At 52.4% G+C, this 18,057-nt stretch overlaps 2 protein-coding genes across 9 annotated transcripts in view; one reads left to right on the top strand and one right to left on the bottom strand.

The window, feature by feature from the left end:
* Nucleotides 1-5,443, bottom strand: part of LOC104065991 (lysosomal alpha-glucosidase) — a 17,311-nt gene extending 11,868 nt beyond the window's left edge. The window contains exons 1-2 of one of the 3 annotated variants that reach the window (XM_054080854.1): nt 5,305-5,415; nt 870-902 (exon numbers count right to left, since the gene is read on the bottom strand). The gene's annotated coding sequence lies outside the window, so the exon portion shown is untranslated. Of the gene's footprint in view, nt 1-869; nt 903-5,304 lie in introns of all 3 variants that reach the window. The other 2 variants (XM_054080852.1, XM_054080857.1) reach the window with 2 other exon arrangements.
* On the top strand, nt 2,906-18,057 carry MAFK (MAF bZIP transcription factor K). Of its 6 annotated transcripts, none has more exons than XM_054080862.1 (3): nt 2,906-2,989; nt 12,015-12,094; nt 13,237-18,057. In XM_054080862.1, exons 2-3 carry the CDS (start codon nt 12,059-12,061, stop codon nt 13,669-13,671), a joined length of 471 nt encoding a protein of 156 aa, XP_053936837.1. In that variant the 5' UTR covers nt 2,906-2,989; nt 12,015-12,058; the 3' UTR covers nt 13,672-18,057. The 6 variants fall into 6 exon arrangements, with proteins under 6 accessions (XP_053936837.1, XP_053936839.1, XP_053936838.1 ...); XM_054080864.1 differs by lacking the exon at nt 2,906-2,989 and adding an exon at nt 6,567-7,543; XM_054080863.1 differs by lacking the exon at nt 2,906-2,989 and adding an exon at nt 9,725-9,964.

Here is an 18,057-nt window from a genome sequence, read left to right as displayed (position 1 = left end):
GTGAGAGCACTCTACCCAAAGCAGTGTGAATGAAGTGCCTGTGCTGAATCCCGCACCATGACTTCAGGTAGTCGTGATGCTGGACGTGTTTTGAGCATGCAGTGGGTGGGCTAGACCCACAACCTCCCACACTTCCCAAAACAAAGCCCTTTTTCCATCCAGGTTTTCACCAGAGGTCCTTTCTCCTCTGCACTCCTGTTCATGTAGTTAACTAGAGTATATAAAGGCACACTCCCTGCCTAGTCTTTCCAACACTCAGGGGACTGGAGAGCTGCTCCTTATTTACTGCTGAAGGCCACCACAGTCTAAAGGTCAGCAGCAAAGGACAACAGACCTTTGGAGCAGAGTTGCTTTCCCCAGGGAATGAAAACAGAGTTATGAACAGGATGGTTCACCCAGAAACAGAATTTCAGGCAACACAACACTCCTGTGCCCTATGTGATCCATCAAACCCATGTTGTTGCAAAGACAGTGGAAAATACCCCAATTCTAGTGAGCCCTGTGCATGGGCGGGCCTGTCACCACAGAGGGCAAGACTGCCACCCAGGATGCAGCCAGGGCATCCCTCCTATATTCAGGGACCACCATCTTGTGTTTGTCTCTTTGGATGATGCAGGAAGGCTCCAGACACTCCTATATATTACAGCCACTCCTGGTTATTACCACCCACCTGGAGAGGTCATGGGGGCATGTGGCCATGCTGGGGACCATGCTGTGGACATGGGTGGACCAAAGGCTCCCACCAGAAGCACCCTTCTTGTTGCTTCTCTTGGCTTCTTCAACCACTAGCTCCCCCCCACCATGCCCCTCCCAGGATGTAAAAAATATCTGGAGACAAACCTCAGAGGTGACTACAGCCCTGAGCTCACCTTGTCCGAGGTTTTCAACCAGACTCTGCAAATCTAGGAGAGATGAAGACCAAGACTGTTTCAGTCACACCAGGCGACAGCTTCATGCCATTGTCTGGGAACTTTAACCAACCTCATTAGCTCAGTTCTAATAAAACCCAAGGGTTTCTTAACAGCAGGGAGGTGGATCTGTCTGAACTCTGCTTCAGCCAAGGCTTGCTCCAGCCACACGGATCTGGGGGGCTGTCCTGGGCCTGGGGCTCCTTGTGTTTTACAGCTCGTGTTGTGCAAAGGGAGCATCAAAAGACAGGATCTTACTCAAAGCCTCAACTATGGCCCTTAGATCTGCTCCAACGAGGATTACTTGGCCCTGAGGCTGGAAAGTACAAATTGCATGGGGCTGACACAGACTTTCTAATATATTAGAGTTACAAACACAAAAAAAAATATCAAAGGGAGCCTGGTTTTGATGGAGGCAGTTGGGTTTGGTCAACCACCAATGTTATTACATTTTTTAGATGCATTTTCATCATTATTGGGTGCTCCCAAGGTCTAAAACGCCAGTCACACATCATTGGGGTCAGAGTGGTGTGCCAGCAGCTCTCGCAATTGCACAAGAAAAGAGTGAGGACTGGGTGCAGGATCTGGCCCTGAGGCAGTGCTTGGGGTCTCTGGGACCCAGTGGTGCAGGGTGAGTGCTGGTCCAGAGGCAGGTGCGTCTTGCCACGTCTGTCCTTGTGGACCAAAACACCTGCTGAGCATTCCTGAGAGATTCATGGTGTGAGAGACACATTCATAGAATCATAGAATGGTTTGAGTTGGAAGAGACCTTAAAGATCATCTAATTCCAAAATTCTGCTATGGGCAGGGACACCTCCCACTGGATCAGGCTGCCCAAGGCCCATCTAACCTGGACATACGACATCCTTTTGGGTTCCAATGGCTCAAACCCAGTCCTTTTTTGCTTGGGAGAGCACGGTCAGGGACTTGAAGGATGTCCCAACAGCTCCTAGTGGGTGGGAGCAGCCGCATCCCATGTGAAAACTGGGAAAAAAAGACTAAGAAAACATAGAATCATAGAACCATAGAATCATAGAATGGTTTGTGTCGGAAGGGACCTTAAAGCCCATCCAGTTCCAGTCCCTGCCGTGGGCAGGGACACCTCCCACTGGGTCAGGCTGCCCAAAGCCCATCCAACGTGGTCTTGAACCCCTCCAGGGATGGGGCAGCCACAGCTTCTCTGGGCAGACTGTGCCAGTGTCTCACCACTCTCATGGTGAAGAAATTCCTCCTAATGTCCAGTCTAAATCTGCCCCTCTCCAGTTTATACCCATTCCCTTTCATCCTATCACCACAAGCCTTTATGAACAGCCCCTCTCCAGCTTTCTTTTAGCTCCCTTCAGGTACTGGAATGTCTCTATACGGTCTCCTCATAGTCTTCTCCAGGCTGAACAAGCCCAACTCTCTCAGCCTGTCCTCGTTTGGGAGGTGCTCCAGTGCTCTGATCATCTTTATAGCCCTCCTCTGGACCCGTTCTATCAGCTCCATCTCCTTCTTACATTGAGGATTCCAGAACTGGACACAATACTCCAGACGAAGTCTCACAAGAGAGCAGCAGAGAGGCAGAATCACCTCTGCCCCTCTCCAGTTTACACCCGGGCCCCTTCGCCCTATCACTACAAGTCTTTGTAAACAGCCTCCCCCCCGCCTCAGCTCTCTCGCAGCCCCTTCAGGTACTGATCTGGGAGCCCTCTCCGGGCTGAAGAACCCCAACCGCTCTCTCCACTCCGGCTGCGCCCCCCATCTCCTGCCCGGGGCCGTACGTGCCGCCCAGGCCCCGCCCCCCGCGCGCGCCCTTCCCCATGAATGAACCGCGCGGGCGTGGCCGGGGGGTGACGCGCGGCGGTGACGCGCCATGCCGGAAGCGGCGGGGGCGCTGGTTGGTCGGCGGCGCGGCGGGGGGGAGGGGGCCGCCCCGCGCTTGTTGTTGTCCGCGGGACTCGCTGGCAGGGAGGGAGGGAACCGCGCACCGACCCCGCCGCCGCCACCGCCCTCCCCCCCCAACGCCGCACCCCCCCCTCCTCCCTCCCCGCAGCCCCCGCCCGCCACGGGCGCGCGCGCGCGCTCCCGCCGGCACGCAGGTGAGCAGCGCTCGGGCGCGGGGGTTGGGGGGGGTGGGGGGTGAGGAGCGGGGCAGGGGGGGCCGCCGCCGCCCATTGGGGATTGCGGGGGGCGGGAGGGGGGAGTTGGCTCGGTTCGGTCCGGCTCGGTCCGGTCGGGTCCGGTCGGGCGGGGCAGGGGAGATAAAAGTGCTGAGTCACCACCGCGCCGGGCACGTGGTGCCGCCGCCCCTCGCACCGGGCGCTGCGCACGTGGGGCCCTCCGGGGGGACCGGGGAGAGGCGGGGGGCGGCACCTCCAACCGCGGCGGGGGCTCGGCGGGCTCCGCGGGCACATCTTCCCCGAACCCAGCGGCGATCAGCCGCCCTGCGGGACGGGGGTGGCTGGTCCCCCTAAACCCTCGTGGACGCGGGGCTGGGGTCCCCTCGGGAGGGGCCGGTGGGCGCCCCCGTACCCCTGTGGACATGGAGCTAGGGATCCCGGGAGGCGGCGAGTCCCCCCGCACCCCTAGGCTCGTGGGGCTGGGGTCCCCCTGCACCCTCGTGGACGTGGGGCCGGGGTCCCCTCGGGAGGGGCAAGTCGGTCCTCCCGCATCTCCGTGGACGTGGGGCTGGGGTCCCCCAGCACCCCTAGGGTTGTGGGGCTGGGGTCCATCTGGGGGGGGCACTGGGTCCCCCTGCACCCCTATGGGCGTGGGGCTAGGGACCCCGATGGGAGGGGGGGCGGCGAGTGCTCCCACATCCTCGTAGACATGGGTCTGGGGTCCTGCCACGCCCCTAGGGTTGCGGGTCTGGGGTCCCCTCGGGAAGGGCCAGTGAGTCCCCCTGCACCCCCGTGGATGGGGGGCTGGGGACCCGGGGGGGTGGGGGCAGCGAGTCCCTCTGTATCCCCGTGGGCATGGGGCTGGGGTCCCCCTGCATGCATAGGGTGTGGGGCTGGGGTCCCCTCGGCACAGGGTGCGGCTGGTCCCCCAGCACCCCCGTGGATGCGGGGCTGGGGACCCCCAGCACCCCTAGGGTTGTGGGGCTGGGGTCCCCTTGGGATGGGCCAGTGGGTCCCCCTACATCCTCGTGGATGTGGGGCTGGGGACCACGAGATGGGCGTGGGGTGGCGAGTCCACCTGCATCCCTGTGGGTGTGGGGCTGGGGTCCCCCCGCACCCCTAGGGTCGTGGGGCTGGAGTCCCCTCGGGAGGGGCCAGTGGGTTCGCGCATATCTCTGTGGACATGGGGTTAGGGTCCCCCAGCACCCCTAGGGTCGCAGGGACCAGTGTGTCCCCAGCTGGGCTGTGCTTCCCTCTCCGTTGTGGTTGTTTTTGTGTTTCCCCCCCAAGGAGGAGCCGCGCAGCCTGCCTCTGCCTTTGAATGGCTCTTAAAATACATGCGAGGAAACCTGTTGTGACGCCGCACGCTCCGCCAACTAAAAATAGCTGCTTTTGTAGTATGGAGGGAGCTGGGACACCGGGCAGCGTCGTGTGGCGGTGGTCGGGCGTGGTGGCGGACACCCTGAGCCGCTCTCTACCCCGTGTTATCGGGCGGGAAACGGCGTCCGGGCTTCTCGCTGCCCGTCGGGTGGGATGGGGTGTTCAGGACTAACATGGGGTTTATCTCCCCCGAGCACTGCTTGGAAGAGGGTGAGGTGTGTAGTGCGTTCACACTGGTCCTGGAGCTGTCAGGAGGGATGTGAAGGAGGGAAGCCCTGAAATTGGGGCGCTCTTTGCCTGCCCGGGGACATTCCAGTGGGACTAAAGGGGATGGTGACGCTTTAGGAGTGGGTGCCGTCATGGGACGGTTTGGGGATTTAGTCAGAAGTGGGGTGGGTGGGGAAACCTCTTCCAAGCTCTCTGCGAGGGCAGTGGTGTAAGCTGGGGAACATCCAGGCCACGAGCGAGGGGAACTGAGATCTCCACACTCTCACGGTGTGTCAGGGTCTGTTTGAGAAAGACCTTCCTCTTCCCCAGGCTGAGAGCCCGCTCTGCTCCCTCGTGGGCTGCTCCTGGAGGATTTATTTTACAGATTCTGCTGAAAACAGGCCATGAGGTCCCAAATTAGGAACGAGCCCCCTTTGGGCAAAGTTGTTACAGAAAAGGGAAAGGCCTCCATTTTCACTTTCACCTGGCCGCCCCCTCCTTCACCAGCGTAGTCATAAAGCTGAGCTGGGACTGCGGAGGCGGGGGGAGCCGCTTGGAGGAAAGTGTTGCCCCACAGAGCTGCACACCTTTTTCTTGCACTTTCCGTCTCTGTAAGCTCTGTCTGTGGAGAAGCAGAGCTCTGCGCCCTCCTATCCTGGCATGTTGTGCCACGGTATTGTCAGGGTTTTAGCAGCAAGTGAATTTACCTTGTGGTTATCACTGATGGAATAGATGCGTGTTCCTCTGCTTTTCCCTCTCTCCTTCCGTGTGTACGCAGTACTGCCTGCGGAGAAGCCTTCCTCGTGCAGTCACTTCCTAGAGGTGATGGACGCTGTGGTTGCCCAATGGCAGCACGCAGGGCTGCGCGGCACCAGAGTTAACTCTGCTCGTACCCGGCAGAGGTGCTGGGTTGCAGTCCGGCAGCAATGGGGTGATGGCTGCGAGGTTGGGGCATGTGGTGACTGTCACTGTCAGGACACTCTGCCTGCTTCTGTGGGCTCTGAACAGGTCAGGGGCTTTGCACTTGAGCCGTGTTAGGTTTCTTGGTTATATTACATCAGGCTTGTACTCACAAGTGTTTCTGAACCAGAGGCAGAAATTTGTTAGCTTTTTTTTTGCTTGCCTGTCAAGGACAGTGTGCTTTGTCATGTTTTATCTCATTTCTGTGCTGTCGCCCGTCTCAGCAATCTGTTGCAGCAAAGCAGTTCAGTGCTATTGTGTGCCTCCTGCAAGGGAAAAATACAGATCAGCTCGATATGCTCTTATTTCCATCGACATTGGAAGATGATTAATGGCATGGAATGCGCTGCAGAACTTGGTATTGAAAATCTCTAACTGCGTGAGATGTTTGGAAAGTAAAGAAAGGACAACTGGGAGCACTGGCCCCCACAGCAGCTGGGATTTGTGGGATAAGCTCGCTCACTGATCATTTTTGTAAACATCCAGCTGTGAAATACTTGAGTGGTGCTAGCACTTTAATTATCAGGAAGTTTCAGGCTCAGCACCCGGTAGAGATGAACAAGCACTTTCCACTTCTGTCTGAGCTGTTGTTTCAGGCTATGTTCAGACTCGGGCAGAGAGTCTTCCAAGCATGAAGCAAGCACAAGCGATGCAGTGCTCTGTGACCACCAACACAAGAGCTGGAGAGGGGAGAGGATGGCAATCAGAGCGATTACCTTGCTGCTAAGCTCCCAAGTGGAGGGACAGGTTGTGTAGGAAATCCCAGTGCTTTGTGGTATGGCCGGACCCTGAATAGCAACGCTGTTGTGTTCCATTATTAGCAGTCGGTGAAGATGTCCAACTCTGTGGCTGGCATGTAGGGTCAGGAGCAGTCAAGTCAGGAATCCCAGCTTTGCCCCGGGATCTGTCTGTGCGTCCAAGCAAGTTATTAGTTTCTCTGTGGCTCAGCCTGGCTGTCTGGAGTAGATGCATCTCTGGGCTTGTGACGCTGAGGTGTAATTCTGGTGTAGCTCTGTCACTGTGTTTTATAAGCATGTGATGGAAGAAGTGCTGGATGCTTGTCAGTACTGGGGCTGTATGCTGCGTACCTTTCCCCTTCAGCCACCTCCTCCATGGATTTTCTGAGGTGACACGCAAGTGTACCCTCCTGGCACTCTGTATCCTCTGCTCCCTAACCACAGCCGCTCTGCAGCATCTGACTAGGTTGTTTACCAAACCACTGAAGACTGTCTGATCCGTGTCCAGGCTTCCCCAGAGAGTGCCTCAGAGAGCTGTGTCCTGGCAGCTCTCGAATGTGCTCTGAAGGTTCCTGAATCTCCTCCTTGCTGCTGGATGCTGGTTCTGATCCATAAGGGAAATGGAAAGCTGGCCAGCTGGGCGAGGGCTGCGTGGAGCTGCTCTAGAACAGTAAACAGTGACTCACCCCCTCCTTGTGTCTTCTCTCTCTTCATGTCAAATATATTGCCTTGCATATGCTTCTACTCTCTGATTCACACCATCAGCCAGTCCCTCCCTGCGCTCTCATTACAAATGAGTGACAAGCGTCAGTCTGCCTTACTGGATGTGTGAAGATTGTCAGAGCAGGAGAATGGCTTTTTGAATGATGGGGAGAGGAATGGTGCTCTGCCTGCCATGCTGCAATGTGCTGGAAATTCGTGTCGTGCCTCCAAGTGGCAGAGACACGGCAACAAAGATTTAAGCATCTGTAGTTCCCTTCACCTGTCAGCTCTGATGTTATGCTTGGTAGGGGTGTCCGTTTGGCTAGCGCTCTGGAGCCGGGAATAATAACTTGTGGATAAATGAAATTTGTGTGACTTTACTGAAACGGCTCTCTGGGAATGAAGTCTCTGCATTTGGGAATGAGTAGAGTATTCCCTGTGTAACTGTCGGTGCTGAATTGAGACACGATGGCAGAGATCCCCATCGCTGCTTGAACCTCACGTTGTTTTTTCTGCCCTCTGGAAGTCGTCACTGGCCTGGCTGAAGGTGAGGGTTGCATGTTTTCAGTTTGCTGTACATGTCTGAGGATGGAAGCTAAACACCATCGGGGCTGTCTGCCAAGTGCTCATGTTCTGGCCAGGATTGCCTTTTGGTGTAGAAAGAGTTTTAAAATTCAAGTTCATCTGCAGTTGTTGGGCATCAGCAATGACTTTATAGTAATTCCTTAATGCGTAATGCACTTTGAAAGCCCTGTAGCGTGGAAAGTATGAAATCTCATTCTGGCATGTTTTCGTTCTTAATTGCAAGCCTTGTGTGGAAAGCTCTGTCCTACCTTTGCCTGAGTCAGGCTTTTTGCCGTCTTTCCCTTTCAAAGAAAAGGAGCTGAGGATCTCTAGATGGTCCATGCTGATATCATCAGGCTTGGGACATCAGCTGGAGACCTCCAGGTTTCTGGGAGGGTGTTGGAAGGGGATACAAGTGCTCTGAAAGAGGGAGTGGGCCTTGGCAAGGCTGTCAATGGGTAACTTTATTGCAGAATTACAAGGGCTCTTTATGTAACCCGCAGTCAAAACACTTGCTTTAAATTCAAGCACCGAGCTGTATTGGAAAGCCTTTGCCTGTATAGTTGGTGTATTACTACTCGCTGCTTTATTTATGTAGTGTTCAAAGTGTGTCGTACAGCTTACAGATTAGAAATGTAATGCGGTCCTTGTTCCAAAAAACTGAGCTCCTAATTTTAGATGTGATGCAGGAAACACAATTAAGAAAAGAAGGGCAAGAATAGGGTAAAGTCTAAAAGGGTTCTAGTAATCAAATCACAGGCAGGGTCCCAGAAGACCCTTGTGCAGCATATTTAGGAGGCATGGATACAGCATGTTTGCAGGATGGTTTGATTTTTGTCGTGTGCTTTTGCCTTCTAACTGTGGGAGGTGCCGTGCCGATTTTAGTTGCTTGTTGTTGGTGGCTGAGTGGTCCCAAATAGTCCTGATGAGAGAAGGGTTTTGTAGGTGAGGAGCTGCAGACTGAGTGTGAAGCCCCAGAGGACTGCTGGTGAGGGTTGCAGGTGGTGGTGTATCGGTTTTGATCACAGCCTGGACCACACTTGTAGACATCAGACTCACCCAGGTGCTCACGTCTGTGTGCAAAATTTGAGCCTGTTTGAGCGTTCCCACCTGCACTACCAAATCCTGCCCCTGGGGTCAGGGGAGACCCTAGTCTCCTACCCTTGTTTGAAGAGAACCAGATGTCACCGCTCCTAACAGCTTGCTCAACCTCCTCGCTCATCTCTGTGCCAGCAGCAGTTGTGGCACATCGCCCTTGGTGCAGTGGGACAGATGCTGGATCATCCAGAGTCCTTCCCTGTGCAGGGGCAGACGGGTGCATCACCCTTGGTGCAGTGGGACAGATGCTGGATCATCCAGAGTCCTTCCCTGTTCACAGGGAGACAGGTACATCACCGTTGGTGCAGTGGGACAGATGCTGGATCATCCAGGGTGCTTCCCAGTGCACGGGGAGACGGTTGCATCACCGTTGGTGCAGTGGGACAGATGCTGGATCATCCAGAGTCCTTCCCTGTGCAGGGGGAGATGGGTGCATCACCGTTGGTGCAGTGGGACAGATGCTGGATCATCCAGGGTGCTTCCCAGTGCACGGGGAGATGGGTGCATCGCCGTTGGTGCAGTGGGACAGATGCTGGACCATCCAGGATGCTTCCCAGTGCAGGGGGAGACAAGTGTGCATCAGAAGACCCTGTACTGAGCACAAGCAGGGTGTCTGCACTGCCTGCCGAGGAATGTGCAGGGTAAGGAGATGTCGCTTTGGTGACACGGAGCAACAGGTGACCAGGAGGGGGTTTGTCACGTGGAGGCAAAGCATTACTTGGACCCGAGTGGTGACCCCCAGCGGAGGGGACCTCGCCTCTTGTTTTCCACCATATTTTACATTTCTTTCCATCTCCACGCAGCCAAGCGGCCCTGTTCAATTTTTCCATCGGCTGGCGTAGAACTAAGCGCTTTGAAGCCGGGCTGGGTGAGGATCAAAAGGCTTTTTGTGCAATGGGTGGGTGTGACGGGTCTGCCTACAGCCTCCCCCTCCTTTCTGACTTTCCTTTTCCGCTTTTAGCAGCCGGGGGTGCCCAGCCGGACGATGGGCGAGTGCCCCTTCCCTTGTAGGGACGGGGGCGGCGAGGGAGGGGGGCACGCCGGGGGAAGGAAGAGTTTCTGATGCTGTGGGAATGTGAGCTCTCAAACTCTGTAAACAGCGGGTGACTCACTGCATAACTATGGCACCGACTGCCTGCGCGGCCGCGGGGCTGTGCCTCGGCAGGGAGGGGGCTGCCGGCCCTTTCCTTTACGCACTGGCAGCGCCTCCACTCTCCTGAACTCGCCGGGACCGTTTTGGCCAAGACCGGGAGCTTTTTCCTTCCTCCTCCGTGCTAGCGCTTACGTCTGCGCCTCCGGCTTGGAGGTAGGGGTAGGCGGTGAACGCCTGGCGCGGAGGGGAAGCGATGGATGGTGAAAGGGCAGTGCTGGGGTCTGAAGAGGTACCCTGTGCTCGCAGGAGATCCTGCCCAGTCAGCCCTTGTGAGAAACACCCAGCTGGAGGTCAGGCGCATCCCCATCCCTTGGAGGTGACCGCAAGAGGCTGGAACTTGCTCTCCTGCCTCGTGCCCAGCCCGCTCCGGCAGCCCGGGTGAGGAGGCAGGGGCTGCTGGAGGTGTGCCCGGGGTGGGGTTCGGTGCTGGAGAAAGGGAAGGAAGGACTCAGTGATGCTCTAGAAAATGCAGCGCGCACCAGTTGCTGTTAAGTGGTCCATTCATCACGGAGCATCTTGGCTAGTGTGCTGTGCGGCTGTCCTTGTCCCTCCTCCAGACATGGAGAGCTGTGCTGTCTCAGGCTTAAAAATAGAGGAGGCGCCTAAATACACTCCCTGATATCTAGGATAGTATCTCATGGCTTTGCGTGTACAGGATTATTTTTCTTATCCCCCCATGCTCTTCTTCTTCATTTTTACGTAAGTCGTGTGACTATGAGGTGTCTTGACAGATAAAATTCAAGTGACAGCAGCGCGGGCTGAGCCAGCACCTTCACCCACACGGCTCCCACTGGTTCCTGCACCCCATCTTTGTGCTCCCCAAAATCCTGCCGCCCCCTGTTTGCCGATATGAATGAGTTTGTTTACTCTCAGACGACCTCGTGATGTCTTTGCACAGACATGACCTGAAGTCATTATTGCTTTTGGGCTTCTCTGTTTCCATGGTGACTGTCTCTGGGTTGGCTACTTTCCCAAGGTCACCATGGCAACTATCAGAAGGGAATCATGCTTGGGATGCTTTGGCTGGATTTTTCATGAATGATTAGGATGTGTGACACGATGCAGACGTGGAAATGAGGAGGGTTTGGGCTGGGCTGGAGGGGCGGAGGGGAGAGAGAGAGATAGAGGACTCCCGCCAGACAGGCTGTGCGCTCTGCGGTGTGTCTGGGCGTGCAACCCTTGAAGCTGTGCGTTGCGGGGGTACCAGCACCTTGAACCCTCCCCGCTGGGGGAGCGATAGGCAGAGGCTGTGATGGTGGCACGGCTGCGGTCGCCTCTCTCGCAGTAGGTACCTGATGGACCGCCGTGCTGCTGTCACCACGGGGTGAAGGTTTTGGGTGGAGGCGCGAGCAGGTGGATTTTCTGCAAGGTGCTGCTCGAAGAGGTGTAGTCGCTGGCTAAGGTGAGAGTGAAGGGCAGCATCTCAGCAGGGGATGGTCTCTCTGACACTGGACATGCTTCAGCGTCGCTAGAAATATCAGGCAGGTCAGCCCTCACAGCCTGAGACCAAGAAGATGGGGAAGCAACAGTCTTAGTGCATTGGGAGAGGTGAACTCCTGCCTTGCTTTGTTATCAGGGGATTTTGTTTCTGTTGTTTGGGTTTTGTGGTAGTGTCTCCTTTGGGTGGGGACAGCACTGAAAGCAGGTTACAAACCAGGCAGCTTCCTTCTGGGTTGCTGATTCAGTTTAGAGCTGGGTTAATAATAATCAAAATAAGAATGAAGGGAGTTGTTGTCTTGTGGCTTTTCGGTGCCTTTTATGAGCAGAGGTAACTCTTAATTCTGTCCCTAATGGGCCATTCTGAGCGTCTGAGATTCCTCCGGAGGGAGGTGAGTGAGTGACTGGGCCTGAGAGGCCACGCTCTGCAAGGCGGTGTATGGTAGTTAGCCTAACTGTTGTTTACAGACATGAGCTGGTGTCCTTTCCCCCTTCCCTGCCTTGTTTTCCCTGCTTGATCTTAATGTAGTTAATAGCAGAATATGAGGTCTTTAGCATTAAGAGCAGGGCGCTTGTCAATACAAATTTCTCTTTCTTGTATCTGAATAGATAAGTGAATTTCTGAATCCCTCCTGGTGTTTTAAACAACTGTGTGGTTATTTCTTTTAATGGCAGTTGAGCTGGGATTTGGATTGTATTGATATCTTCATCCTACTTTTCGTCTCTGAGATTCCTGTAACCTGAAAATCTTGTTTTGTTTTTCCAGTTGCAATTTCTGAGCAGTTTTGTCCGGAAGACTGTGCTCAGGTTATGACGACTAATCCCAAACCGAACAAGGCATTAAAGGTAGGGAAGAAAGCTGAGTGGGCAATGCTGGGTGGCAGGGGAGGCTGTTGCGGAACCATGCTCCGTGTGACATTGGTCATACATGACTGTTCTTTTTCATTCTGACAGACTCTGACAAATGGGTGTCAGTACAATTTATCACTATCTGCAGGAAAGGTTAGGGTAGAAGAATACCGGCGATATACAGAAAAGACTGAAGTCTCTGGGGTGGAGGCTAGAGTTTCCCAGTTGCTATCCGAGAGTCTTTTGACTGTAGCTGGTATTAGCAGCATCTTGAAGCCAGTGCTCTCAGGGCTGTCAGTGAAGTACTTCTCTCAGGACTGGGCGGCACTGGGGAAAGGATGTGTTCAGCTGGTGTATCAGATCTGTGAGATAGCAAATGCCTCGGACATATTGGCTTAGTGGTGATCTACACATGGGTTGTGCATGCATTGTTGGAGTTTCTTTTCAATGTCTTAACTCTTCGTTCCAAATATCCTGGTGTGAGACTTCTGAAAAGACAAAAGGACTGTGTCTTAAAGGTCCTGAATATCATTGTGGTAGGAAACCAGCTTGAGAAAAAGGCGTAAGGCGTTGATGTCTTTCTCACATAACTTCAATCTGGCCTGTGCACCAGGAAAAACAAATCAGGCGGTGGCCCCTGACACCAAGCAGGATTGGTTTTGTTCATGACTTGCATGAGCAGCCTCCAATGAAAAGCCATGAAATAGTGAATTAATCCTTGCATACATGTGGCTAATCTGCTTTTGAGATGCTGCACTGGTGTCCCAGCATTATGCTGGGAAACGGTGTCATCTTTAGCATTCAGTAGGAATTCTGGGTCCTGACAAAGGAACACAAAAAGTTTCAAGCTGCTTTACATTTATCTCCTTAAAAATCTTACCATTAGTTCACACTGGCTGGGTAAGCCTCGCTGCTTTCTCTGACTTGAGAGGTGACCCAAACCCACATGACAGCATTGCTTTTAATCTCTGCCATGTTTTACCCAGATGTTTTAGTGCAGCAGGTGCTCTCCACAGTGCTTCAGGGGTGTTTTCCATGTAGGGTTGTCATGTTGCTGAGGGGTGACCTGTCTCTCTTCGCTGTCCCGAACATCTGTTGACGTAGGGTTGCTGCTACCCCTATGCTGTTGGTATTTGCAGGTAAAGGAGGAGTCAGGAGAGAATGCCCCAGTGCTGAGTGATGATGAACTCGTGTCAATGTCCGTACGGGAGCTGAACCAGCACCTGAGGGGTCTAACCAAAGAGGAGGTCATCCGTCTGAAGCAGCGAAGGCGCACGCTGAAGAACCGGGGCTACGCTGCCAGCTGCCGCATCAAGCGTGTGACTCAGAAAGAGGAGCTAGAGAGGCAGCGGGTTGAGCTGCAGCAAGAGGTGGAGAAGCTGGCCAGAGAAAACAGCAGCATGAAGCTAGAGCTGGACGCCTTGCGCTCCAAGTACGAAGCACTCCAGACCTTTGCTCGTACTGTGGCGCGAGGGCCTATTACCCCCACCAAAGTAGCCACCACCAGTGTCATCACCATTGTGAAATCAGCTGAAATCTCATCCAGTTCTGTGCCGTTTTCAGCAGCGTCCTAGTGCCCTCAGTGCGGGGAACTAGCAGCCTTTCAGAAGGGAGGGGAAAAGGCTCTTATGCATTGTTCCGGAGTCCTTGGTCATGTCAAGAATTGGCATTTTAACAGTTCTCTTCCAAAAGTGCAAAAAATAGAAAAAAAAGAAAAGAAAAAAAACCCCCAAACCTACAAAGGGAACTTAACTGGCTGCTTCTGTCTGGGCTCAGTGGCTCCATCAACCTCTCGTGTCCAGGATTAGAGCTCTGTATGCAGTACAAGTTGCAAGATCTGCTTCCCCCTGCCTCCCCAAACCTCTCTCAGCCGTGGGCAGCTTTCCAGCTGGGAGAAGATGCCTGAGGAGCCTGCGGAGTCTTTGTGAATGATGCTCAAGAGCCAGGAAACAGATGGACTGTAGAAATCATCGTGTGAGATGAATGTATGGGGGAAAAAAAAGAGTTTCTTTTAGTGGCATCCTACTCCCTGTAAGAAGGGTCCCCCCTACCTTCCCCATTTCTATCTGATATTACAAGGGCAGGGATATAGGCTGTGAGTGGATGGGAGTGGGAGGACGATGGAGACTAATGCTTGGGTCTGACCACACCCATTAGGAGTAACCTTTTGTTTTCAATCCATGCTGTTAAAATATGGGAAAATATATATTTTACATATTTTAATATGCTCCATTACCTGTATGGCCTATAAAAACTACATTGCAGCCTCCTTATTCCAAGCCCAAGTTTCCCGATAGCTCCTTCCCTAAGGTGTGCCTGTGAATTGGGTATATTTATGCAGTTTATTTCTTCCAAATGATCCGCAGTCTTGAAGTAGCAGCTTTTTTTTTTTTTTTTATTCTGGATTCACTGAAGCTTAAGGGAAGGAGGCACAGTAAATGCTGTGAAGAGCTGTGTGATGGGGAGGAGAGGGGGAGACGAGGAGAAAAAATGCTGCAAGTATTACCAGATGGAGGCAGAACTGGCTGCAAGAGATGGGACAGATCTGCTGGGATCAGCACTATGAGAAAGGGTTTGTGCAGAGTATTTAGGAAAGATGTTTTCAAAGCACTGAATTGTAACTAGAGGGCAATAGCATTCAGATGGGAGGAGAGAAGTTATGGAACCTCCTCTTTGACAAAAGCCTTGGTAGGTTAGCAATGAACACCCCAGCTGTAGAGCTGGGCTCACCAGTCCTTGATGACCAGAGAAGGGCTATGGGGAGGTCAGATGGGAGCTGGAAGAGTCTTTTCCTCTCCATAGCATGTCAGGTGCTGAAGTTGGGATCCAAAGAGGACAGTGTACAACCCTCAGTGTTCAGACAACCTGTGTGACTGTGACTCTGAAACTTGATGCTTTCTCTTGGGAATGGGTGAATTATCCCAAGTGGCACATGGAGGGCAGGATGAAAATTGGTGCGTATAGGGCATGGAAGAATTGGGATCGTGAAGTTGTTCATATGGCTCTGAGTAATGGTTTGGAAGAGAGTTTTCTGGCTCCGCAACGGGCAGGAAGTGGGAAGCCAAAAGGAGAGATTCTGCTGTGGCGCAGCAGCGCTGAAACGGCAAATGTTTCCAGGTCACTGTAAAAAAAAAAAAAAAAAAAAAAAAAGCTATGTTGGTGTTTGTGTTTTGTTGTTGTGTTTTTTTTGTTTTTGAAGTAGGAAAGAAAAGGGACTGAGTTTTGCAGGGCAGATCAGAGATTTGTGGAATAGACGATGCCTGTTTTCACGCAGGTGAGAAGAGAATGAGATTGCTGAAGTTTAAGATGAGAAGAGCTTAGAGAATTTGGGCTCCAGAACAGAAAACAAAGATCACGGAGAATCATGAGTGTTTTGGACTGAGGGAGAATAATCAAGTGCCACTGTTGTTGCAGAGGGGACAGTGAACTGGCATCTGACGCCTGGTGTAATTTGTTGAGGCTTTGCCTTGCTGTGAACGGCAGCAAGTTTGTAGAAACTTAGTGAAGCCCTACTTGTCTTTGGAAGAAGTTGTTAGCTTGCTTTTTCTTTTTTTTCACCTTGTCATTGGAGTCTCTGGATTTCCCAGGAGGGTTCTTTGTGAAATAGGTTAATGAAAAGAGAAACTTCAGACTGGGTTCTCATTCAGTCCTCAGCATCAACATCCGTGACCTTACTGAGCCAGAAAGGGTGTAAGTGAAATGCTTCCTGAAGGCTTGTTACCCCTGCCAGATCTACGCGTTATGGAGGGGAGCAGGGAGTTTCCTTCAAGTGATTTTCCAGCATGTAGAGTTTGGATGACACTTAGCGTTACCTCATTTCTCCTCCACTCCCTCCCTATCTCCTAACAGGCAGATTGGTGTCCTGCGTATCAGTACCAGTTATTGACTCCCACAGCAGAAGCTGAGGAAGAGAAAGATGTTACTGTCATTTCCCGGTCCTCTCATGTTCTCCAGCTCACAAATATTGGAAACTTTCCCAGACCTTACAGGTGCCTCCGAAAACAGGCAAAATGGAGACTCCTGGCACTGTTGGAGCTTTGAATGAAAACTTTAATGAAAAAGGCCAGTTGACTTGAAAATGCTCAAATGCTTCCAGTCTTTAAAACAGCTCCAGAGCTCCATAACATTCCTGGCTAGATAGGAACACCCTCTGGCTGCCCTTGACCCCCTCACTGGGGAAATCAGACCAGTTGCACAGAGGGGGATGGAGGTCGAACTTTGTTCTGTGGGGTCTTCTTGCTGTTGGAATGAGTTGAGAAACATATCTTTACGTGGCACTTCCCTTGCAGCCAAGTATTTCTTTTTTTTCCAGTTCTTGGAAGGGTGCCAAAGGCTTGTCCAAGTGACCACTAGTTTAGTGTCAGTAGGCACTTAAACCTCTGGTCACTGGGTAAAGAACAAGAGGCCTGGGTGTTGTTAAAGCTGTTGATACCATAGCCATGGTAGGTAATCCATATTGGATATCCATAAGGACCACGTGGAAATATTTAAAGAGAGAGAAATATATATATAAATATATAATTATATACATTTTATCGTACAGATTTTTTCGTAAAAAAAAAAAATAATTTTTTTTCCAAGTTTGATACTGTAAATCTTTATTAAGAGAAATTGCCAGTCCAGGGCTCCCTGGGTGGTAACCTGGAGGGGAATGAAACGTCCTGGCTAAACTTCCACAGAGGGATCAGAATTGCAAGGTAACGTGGAGGGAGGAATGACCCAAAAGCTGTTGACTGTGTTGGAGACTCAGCTCCTCCACCCTCCACCTTGGAGGGCCCTCCAGCTTGGGGTTGTCGCATTGCATTCCTCTGGGGTTTGGTTTGTTTCTGTTGTGTTTTTGTTTTGTTTTGTTTTTTTTCTCTCCGTCTTGCACTTGCAAGCCTGACACCCAGGGTGAGCGCTGCGTGGGGAGCTGGCTACTGCCTGCGGAGTCGCCCGGAGAGCTCTGGCAGCGCTCCCCACAGCCATACCTCTCGCTTGTCTCTCTGCTGCAGTAGTTTGGATACTGGGGCTCCCTTCTCTGCCCCTCTTAATTTGTCCCCTCCCTGTCCCGCTGAGGAGCAGGTGCTCTGGGTTTGAGTGCTGGGATCCTCTCCCTTGGGCCTGGTCTTTGGTTGCCTTCATCTGCAGTGTGACATGGGAACCATGGGCTGGGCAGGAGGCAGGAGAAGACAAAAGTGTTGGGCAGGGACTGGGAGGGTCACCTCTGTTCTTGTAGATGTGTTTGCTGTGCTCTCTGTTGGGAGTGGGGAACCTTTCCCTCCAGACCAACTCCAGATCCCTTTGAAGCAAGTTGCAAGTTAGCATTCTCTGCTCTTGCCCAACTCTACCGCCTGCCGGAGGAGACCGAAAAGCGCAAGGTTAGAGACCTGGGTGACACCGCAGCTCGGGGACAGCTGGGGAGGGGACGAGGTGCTGGTGGGTGAGCTGTGGCAGGGCCCCCACGGGAGCCTGGAGCGATCAGGCCACTGGACGGCTCAGACCCAGGGAGGAGGGGAAGGTGGCATTTTTTTCTCTCTCAAATCATTTAAACTTCATTGTCATGATTGTTTTTATTTTAAAAAAAGAAACAAAACAAAAACAAAAAAACTTTTGTAACGTGGATTTGTTTTCCTTTGTCTGTATTTCAGTCTGCTGGGGTGTTTCCGTAGATGGTGGATACTTGCTTTCATTTTTTTAATGATAGAAGTCTTCTGTTTTAAGTTGTTTTTTATCACCAGCTCATTCTATCCTCTGTGGTTACTCAGTAATTTCATTTCAATATTTATTTTTGTGCTGCTTTTTTATTATAAAATAAATTATTGATATACCAAGCAATGTGGATTCCTGTTTGTAAGGCGAATAGCCCTGTGTATGTGTCCATTACTTTCTCTTGACAGCCACAACGTAATTTATTGCTGTAAATTTAGCTGCAGTGACTGGTTTTTTTGTACCTTTCCAATAAAGCATTTTCTGGTTTC

This window comes from Cuculus canorus, chromosome 15 (assembly GCF_017976375.1).
Source record: "Cuculus canorus isolate bCucCan1 chromosome 15, bCucCan1.pri, whole genome shotgun sequence".
NCBI classification, from domain to species: Eukaryota; Metazoa; Chordata; class Aves; order Cuculiformes; family Cuculidae; genus Cuculus; species Cuculus canorus.
This window is presented reverse-complemented; position numbering and strand designations above follow the sequence as displayed.

Coding starts and splice junctions, on each gene's coding strand:
- MAFK (XM_054080862.1), top strand. CDS start 12,059: ATGACGACTAATCCCAAACCGAACAAGGCATTAAAG. Junction 12,095..13,236: donor AACCGAACAAGGCATTAAAG/GTAGGGAAGAAA, acceptor TGGTATTTGCAG/GTAAAGGAGGAGTCAGGAGA.